General features: G+C 46.5%; 2 protein-coding genes across 2 annotated transcripts; both read left to right on the top strand.

Annotated features, from left to right (window-relative positions):
- Positions 1-1,376: 1,376 nt before the first annotated feature.
- On the top strand, positions 1,377-2,723 carry LOC113009016 (phospholipase A2 inhibitor and Ly6/PLAUR domain-containing protein-like; the record flags this gene model as incomplete). Its single annotated transcript, XM_026147041.1, has 5 exons — positions 1,377-1,430; positions 1,649-1,753; positions 1,858-2,025; positions 2,146-2,262; positions 2,560-2,723. Coding segments are annotated over exons 1-5 (603 nt in total), but the record flags the coding sequence as incomplete, so codon positions are not given.
- A 2,553-nt stretch (positions 2,724-5,276) lies between these two features.
- On the top strand, positions 5,277-9,474 carry LOC113009433 (mucin-2-like; the record flags this gene model as incomplete). Its single annotated transcript, XM_026147710.1, has 4 exons — positions 5,277-5,783; positions 6,782-6,833; positions 6,943-7,985; positions 8,253-9,474. Coding segments are annotated over 4 exons (2,631 nt in total), but the record flags the coding sequence as incomplete, so codon positions are not given.
- Between the last annotated feature and the right edge of the window lie 393 nt (positions 9,475-9,867).

Here is a 9,867-nt window from a genome sequence, read left to right as displayed (position 1 = left end):
CATGGAAGCATAAACCAGAAAATCAATGTTTGAGCTAAAAGACATTTCAGTAAAGCAGCTGAGTAAAAGTAAAGTTACTCCACTGTTCAAGTATTGATCTTGATCGGGTAAGGCAGCTGCCACACCTGCAGCAGGTTTTACACCATTGATCACAAAGCCGTCAGTTTCTCAACAAACCAGATCTATAGGAAAGAATGAAGCAGGTGTGGGGCAAGAAAATAAAAAGTGATTAACATGTTTTATATTTTATTCAGACAGTTACCTCACAGTCATGACTGTTAGTTCTTGCATTAAGGAACATCTGATGATTTTCTTTCAACTTACACATAAAATCAAACAGATTTCACACCACACTGTTTATACTGTGTTAGTGAGTAAAATCAAGTTTTCATATTGAAATGGTCAACAACTGGCATTCAAGTAGGAATGAAAACTGTTATTGTAGTATAAGCTGATTAAATAGACATCTACAATGATCACTGTTTTTTTCAGATATGTTAATTTTGAGATTAAAAACACAACATTTGTTAGCAAATTAATAGTTCTTTTTGGACTTCTTTCTTTTGTTTTATCTTGACCTCTGTAGGATCTCTGAGTTTGTGTCCCTCTCTTAGACAAACAAACTCGAAGCTACATTATGACAAAAACTGTATGATTTCAGTGCATGCATTATTAGCCTCACAAATATGAAGCCTAAAATATTGCAGTCACTCTCTAGTGGCTTGTTGCAGTACAGGTAATGTGAGGTACTTGATGTTATGTTTATGTTACTTTAGTTACTTTATGAGAGCATCTGGTCCTCACAGTGTGTGCTGATAAAATTCTGGTCCTTGGACAAATGTAGTTGATAACCCCTGATCTATTTAGACACCATTTATCATTAGTAGTATATGTAGAGGACAACACTTAATGTAAAGCATTTAGGCTTGATCTTCATCAGTTGTAGAAAAGTTATTCCAGGGTTGTTTCATAACATTTGGTCCTGATTTTATTTGGAAGTGTCAGCTGTTATAAATAAATTGAATTGTCTGAACAAAACGTCAATTATGGTTTCAACGTCAAAATTAAAGATGATGGCTTAATGACACAAGACGCAAGGTCATTCACATTTGTTAAAAACTTAATAATGTAAAAAAGAATTCCTGTGTTTTTTGTGATGCACGGATACTTGTTGTTGAATTGAAGAGGAAAGGTGTGGTAAGGTGCTCTGACATAGTGATTTGACAAAAGAAGAGTTAATTGCATGAATGGTCATGCTGTAAAAATGTGAACACATGCAATTGTGAGGTCACCTGTTCAGTATATAAAGTGCAGTGCTGCTCCTCAGCTTTAGTATCACAGTCCAGGCAAACTAATCTGCAGAACAGACCTGTTCATCACAATGAAGCTGCTGTTTTCTCTGTTTCTCCTCTGGGCACTCTCCACCACAGGTAACTACACTCATTTCACCTGCAGGTAGAAGAGAGTCTAATTTAAAGCTTTAAATCTTTTATTTAAATCTTACATTGTAATTTTTTCCCCCAAAGTTAGTGAGTAGAATTGACTCAACTGTAACCTGCTGTAACCCAATATGAACTTTCAGAACATCTCATATTTGCTATATATTTAAATTGTGATGATCAGTTTTGTGTTTCTCTCCTGATTGCAGCTGGAGCCCTCCAGTGCCAAACCTGCATTAATTCAGCATGTTCAAGCACAGCACTACTTACATGCTCCTCATCGGAAACAATGTGTGTTACAGCTACCATTCTAGGTAATGTTTTCTTCATATCATATTTCATATTTTCACCAAATTACAACTGCTGTGAAACTATTTGTGTTCCATCAACATTGACAAACCGCACTTTGAATTTGTAGCTACTTCATCTGGAACTCCGGTCACACAAATCTACAAGGCATGTGCATCTACCTCCCTGTGTCCAGCCGTAACCTCTCAGACATTTTCAGTCGACCTGGGTTTTCAAAGTGCTCTGGCTTCTGCTCAATGCTGCAACACAGATAACTGCAACTCAGCAACTCTACCAAGTAAGTTAAATACTACGTTGCTCATCGAAGACAAAAGAATAATATAAAGAAATAAAAACAATAAGCTGATGTTGTAAGAGTCTCTGTTCTGAAATGAAATGTCCTCCTTTTCTGTTTCAGATCCTGCTTCTCAGTCAAATAATGGTGGAGTATGCAACTTTTGTGACCCTTCCACTGGTCAGTGCTCCTCCACATTACAGTGTCAGGGAGTGGAGAACCAATGCTTCCAATCAACCAGTGAGTCTTTATGTTGTATCAGTTGTGTCATCGGTTTTCAATCAAAGATGATTTCAAATTCTTTTGTAATACATCTGACATATAAAAGAGCAGAAACTTTTACCCTAATTTATACTAAATGTTATCCTTGGGTGTGAAAGTTACTGTGATAAGATTTTAAATTTCAAGCCTGGAAGTCAGACAAACACATAAACGTTTTAAAAAGCTGTTAAGTTGTTTTTTGCATGAAATATATTAAGCTTCCTGGAAAGTAGCCAATTTAAAACATATCCTGAAATTCTTCTTTTTGCTCTGCAGTCAATAGCGGCACCAGCACATATCCAGGTTACGGCTGTGCATCTGCAAACCTGTGTGAAGCTGCTTTAAGCCTGGGGTCTCTACCTTTCATGCAGAGCGTTGGTACAGTATCAGGTGTTGCCTGTTTTGCTGCCCCAACTACAACCACCACCCCAACTACAACCACCACCCAAACTACAACTACAACCACCATCCCAACTACAACCACCACAGCCACAACTACAACTACAACCACTGGCACAACTATAACCACCACCCCAGCTACAACTACAACCACTACCCCAGCTACAACTACAACCACAACCCCAACTACAACTCCAACCACCACCCCAGCTACAACTACAACCACCACCCCAACTACAACTACAACCACCGCCCCAACTACAACTACAACCACCACCCCAACTACAACTACAACCACTGCCACAACTACAACCACCACCCCAACTACAACTACCCCCACAACTACAACCACCACCCCAACTACAACTACAACCACCACCCCAACTACAACTACAACCACTGCCACAACTACAACCACCACCCCAACTACAAGTACCGCCACAACTACAACCACCACCCCAACTACAACTACAACCACCACCCCAACTACAACTACAACCACCGCTACAACTACAACCACCACCCCAACTACAACTACAACCACCGCCCCAACTACAACTACAACCACCACCCCAACTACAAGTACTGCGACAACTACAACTACTACCCCAACTACAACAACAACCACTACCCCAACTACAACTACAACGACCGCCACAACTACAACCACCACCCCAACTACAAGTACCGCCGCAACTACAACCACCACCCCAACTACAACCACCACCCCAACTACAAGTACCGCCACAACCACAACCACCACCCCAACTACAACTACAACCACCACCCCAACTACAAGCACCGCCACGACCACAACCACCACCCCAACTACATCTACAATCACCGCCCCAGTTACAACTACAACCACTACCCCAACTACAACTACCGCCACAACTACAACCACCACCCCAACTACAACAACAACCACCACCCCAACTACAACTACAACCACTACCCCAGCTACAACTACAACCTCCACCCAAGCTACAACTACAACCACCCCCCCAACTACAACTACAACCACCACCCCAACTACAAGTACTGCGACAACTTCAACTACTACCCCAACTACAACAACAACCACTACCCCAACTACAACTACAACGACCGCCACAACTACAACCACCGCCCCAACTACAAGTACCGCCGCAACTACAACCACCACCCCAATTACAACCACCACCCCGACTACAAGTACCGCCACAACTACAACCACCACCCCAACTACAACCACCACCCCAACTACAAGCACCGCCACGACCACAACCACCACCCCAACTACAACTACAACCACCGCCCCAGTTACAACTACAACCACTACCCCAACTACAACTACCGCCACAACTACAACCACCACCCCAGCCACAACTACAACCACCACCCAAACTACAAGCACCGCCACGACCACAACCACCACCCCAACTACATCTACAATCACCGCCCCAGTTACAACTACAACCACTACCCCAACTACAACTACCGCCACAACTACAACCACCACCCCAACTACAACTACAACCACCACCCCAACTACAACTACAACCACCACCCCAGCTACAACTACAACCTCCACCCAAGCTACAACTACAACCACCCCCCCAACTACAACTACAACCACCACCCCAACTACAAGTACTGCGACAACTACAACTACTACCCCAACTACAACAACAACCACTACCCCAACTACAACTACAACGACCGCCACAACTACAACCACCGCCCCAACTACAAGTACCGCCGCAACTACAACCACCACCCCAACTACAACCACCACCCCAACTACAAGTACCGCCACAACTACAACCACCACCCCAACTACAACCACCACCCCAACTACAAGCACCGCCACGACCACAACCACCACCCCAACTACAACTACAATCACCGCCCCAGTTACAACTACAACTACAACCACTACCCCAACTACAACTACCGCCACAACTACAACCACCACCCCAACTACAACTACAACCACCACCCCAGCTACAACTACAACCACCACCCCAACTACAAGTACTGCGACAACTACAACTACTACCCCAACTACAACAACAACCACTACCCCAACTACAACTACAACGACCGCCACAACTACAACCACCGCCCCAACTACAAGTACCGCCGCAACTACAACCACCACCCCAACTACAACTACAACCACCACCCCAACTACAAGCACCGCCACGACCACAACCACCACCCCAACTACAACTACAATCACCGCCCCAGTTACAACTACAACTACTACCCCAACTACAACTACCGCCACAACTACAACCACCACCCCAACTACAACAACAACCACCACCCCAACTACAACTACAACCACTACCCCAGCTACAACTACAACCTCCACCCAAGCTACAACTACAACCACCCCCCCAACTACAACTACAACCACCACCCCATCTACGACTACAACCACCGCTATACTTACAACCACCACCCCAACTACAACTACAACCACCACCCCAGCTACAACTACAACCACCACCCAAGCTACAACTACAACCACCACCCCAACTACAACTACAACCACCGCCCCAACTACATCCACAACCACCACCCCAACTACAAGTACCGCCACAACTACAACCACCGCCCCAACTACATCCACAACCACCACCCCAACTACAAGTACCGCCACGACTATAACCTCCACCCCAACTACAACTACAACCACCACCCCAACTACAAGCACCGCCACGACCACAACCACCACCCCAACTACAACTACAACCACCACCCCAACTACAACTACAACCACCACCCCAACTACAACTACAACCACCACCCCAACTACAACTACAACCACCGCCCCAACTACATCCACAACCACCATCCCAACTACAAGTACCGCCACAACTACAACCACCGCCCCAACTACATCCACAACCACCACCCCAACTACAAGTACCGCCACGACTATAACCTCCACCCCAACTACAACTACAACCACCACCCCAACTACAAGCACCGCCACAACCACCACCCCAACTACAACTACAATCACCGCCCCAGTTACAACTACAACCACTACCCCAACTACAACTACCGCCACAACTACAACCACCACCCCAACTACAACAACAACCACCACCCCAACTACAACTACAACCACCACCCCAGCTACAACTACAACCTCCACCCAAGCTACAACTACAACCACCACCCCAACTACAAGTACTGCGACAACTACTACTACTACCCCAACTACAACAACAACCACTACCCCAACTACAACTACAACGACCGCCACAACTACAACCACCGCCCCAACTACAAGTACCGCCGCAACTACAACCACCACCCCAATTACAACCACCACCCCAACTACAAGTACCGCCACAACTACAACCACCACCCCAACTACAACTACAACCACCACCCCAACTACAAGCACCGCCACGACCACAACCACCACCCCAACTACAACTACAATCACCGCCCTAGTTACAACTACAACCACTACCCCAACTACAACTACCGCCACAACTACAACCACCACCCAAACTACAACAACAACCACCACCCCAACTACAACTACAACCACTAACCCAGCTACAACTACAACCTCCACCCAAGCTACAACTACAACCACCCCCCCAACTACAACTACAACCACCACCCCATCTACGACTACAACCACCGCTATACTTACAACCACCACCCCAACTACAACTACAACCACCACCCCAACTACAACTACAACCACCACCCCAACTACAACTACAACCACCACCCCAACTACAAGTACTGCGACAACTACAACTACTACCCCAACTACAACAACAACCACTACCCCAACTACAACTACAACGACCGCCACAACTACAACCACCACCCCAACTACAAGTACCGCCGCAACTACAACCACCACCCCAACTACAACCACCACCCCAACTACAAGTACCGCCACAACTACAACCACCACCCCAACTACAACTACAACCACCACCCCAACTACAACTACAACCACCACCCCAACTACAACCACCACCCCAACTACAACTACAACCACCACCCCAACTACAACTACCGCCACAACTACAACCACCACCCCAACTACAACTACAACCACCACCCCAACTACAAGCACCGCCACGACCACAACCACCACCCCAACTACAACTACAATCACCGCCCCAGTTACAACTACAACCACTACCCCAACTACAACTACCGCCACAACTACAACCACCACCCCAACTACAACAACAACCACCACCCCAACTACAACTACAACCACTACCCCAGCTACAACTACAACCTCCACCCAAGCTACAACTACAACCATCCCCCCAACTACAACTACAACCACCACCCCATCTACGACTACAACCACCGCTATACTTACAACCACCACCCCAACTACAACTACAACCACCACCCCAACTACAACTACAACCACCACCCCAACTACAACTACAACCACCACCCCAGCTACAACTACAACCACCACCCCAACTACAACTACAACCACCACCCCAACTACAACTACAACCACCGCCCCAACTACATCCACAACCACCATCCCAACTACAAGTACCGCCACAACTATAACCTCGACCCCAACTACAACTACAACCACCACCCCAACTACAAGCACCGCCACGACCACAACCACCACCCCAACTACAACTACAACCACCACCCCAACTACAACTACAACCACCACCCCAACTACAACTACAACCACCACCCCAACTACAACTACAACCACCACCCCAACTACATCCACAACCACCACCCCAACTACAAGTACCGCCACAACTACAACCACCGCCCCAACTACATCCACAACCACCACCCCAACTACAAGTACCGCCACGACTATAACCTCCACCCCAACTACAACTACAACCACAACCCCAACTACAAGCACCGCCACAACAACAACCACCACCCCAACTACAACTACAACCACCACCCCAACTACAACTACAACCACCACCCCAACTACAACTACCGCCACGACCACAACCACCACCCCAACTACAACTACAACCACCACCCCAACTACAACTACAACCACCACCCCAACTACAACTACAACCACCACCCCAACTACAACTACAACCACCACCCCAACTACAACTACAACCACCACCCCAACTACAACTACAACCACCACCCCAACTACATCCACAACCACCATCCCAACTACAAGTACCGCCACAACTACAACCACCGCCCCAACTATATCCACAACCACCACCCCAACTACAAGTACCGCCACGACTATAACCTCCACCCCAACTACAACTACAACCACCACCCCAACTACAAGCACCGCCACAACTACAACCACCACCCCAACTACATCCACAACCACCACCCCAACTACAAGTACCGCCACGACTATAACCTCCACCCCAACTACAACTACAACCACCACCCCAACTACAACTACAATCACCGCCCCAGCTGCAACTATAACCACCACCCCAACTACAAGTACCGCCACAACTCCAACCACCACCCCAACTACAACTACAACCACCACCCCAACTACAAGTACCGCCACAACTACAACCACCACCCCAACTACAACTACAACCACCACCCCAACTACAAGTACCGCCACAACTACAACCACCACCCCAACTACAACTACAACCACCACCCCAACTACAAGTACCGCCACAACCACAACCACCACCCCAACTACAAGTACCACCACAACTACAACTACCGCCACAACTACAACTACAACCACCACCCCAACTACATCCACAACCACCACCCCAACTACAAGTACCGCCACAACTACAACCACCGCCCCAACTATATCCACAACCACCACCCCAACTACAAGTACCGCCACGACTATAACCTCCACCCCAACTACAACTACAACCACCACCCCAACTACAAGCACCGCCACAACTACAACCACCACCCCAACTACATCCACAACCACCACCCCAACTACAAGTACCGCCACGACTATAACCTCCACCCCAACTACAACTACAACCACCACCCCAACTACAACTACAATCACCGCCCCAGCTGCAACTATAACCACCACCCCAACTACAAGTACCGCCACAACTCCAACCACCACCCCAACTACAACTACAACCACCACCCCAACTACAAGTACCGCCACAACTACAACCACCACCCCAACTACAACTACAACCACCACCCCAACTACAAGTACCGCCACAACTACAACCACCACCCCAACTACAACTACAACCACCACCCCAACTACAAGTACCGCCACAACCACAACCACCACCACCACCCCAAGTACAAGTACCACCACAACTACAACTACCGCCACAACTACAAGTACCGCCACAACTACAACCACCACCCCAACTACAACTACCGCCACAACTACAACTACCACCCCAACTACAACCACCACCCCAACTACAAGTACCGCCACAACTACAACCACCACCCCAACTACAACTACAACCACCACCCCAACTACAAGTACCGCCACAACTATAAGCTCTGCAGCTACAACTGCTACATCAACTGCAACAACTGCCTCTACAACCAAAAGTGATGCTTGTTCTATCAGACTGGGAATGTTCCATCTGCTGCTTGGACTCCTTCTCTTTACCTTTCATTAAAGTCCCGAATAACAAAACAAACAAACAAAAGAACATATGATGTTTTAACAAGACTCAAAAACCTTTTGGATATTCACCTTATGTCCAAAATAATATAATAATATAATAATTATTTATAATGGATGATACAACTGAATCCTTATAACAACAACAAAGCATGCTTTGGAAATAGAAGCAAGAAGGAGAATTTCTATTTCTTATTTATTCATTTGTTTTGCTTTGTGCTTTTTATTTTCTGCATTTCTCTCTGTATATTACTAGTGATCAATGGTGAATCTGCAAGGGTGGCATGTGCCCACCTAAAATTAATATCTTGCCATCCTTAGTGGAACCCAAGTTTTGCATATGACAGTGTTGTTTATTAAAATAAGCTAGCATTAACACTTTGAGCCTAGCTACAGTTAACATTGACAGAGTGAGCAATACAGTAAGTTTGCACCTCCTCTTGTCAGACCTGCAGGGTTTAAGCTTGTGGTGTTCTCCTCTGTCTTATGGCAGACAAACTATTTTTTTGCACTGGCACAAATAATTTGTGTGGCATCTTACTGTGACACCTGATTGTTGTCTAATTTTTGTTTTAGTAGTT

This window comes from Astatotilapia calliptera, chromosome 17 (genome assembly GCF_900246225.1).
Source record: "Astatotilapia calliptera chromosome 17, fAstCal1.2, whole genome shotgun sequence".
NCBI classification, from domain to species: domain Eukaryota; kingdom Metazoa; phylum Chordata; class Actinopteri; order Cichliformes; family Cichlidae; genus Astatotilapia; species Astatotilapia calliptera.
This window is presented reverse-complemented; position numbering and strand designations above follow the sequence as displayed.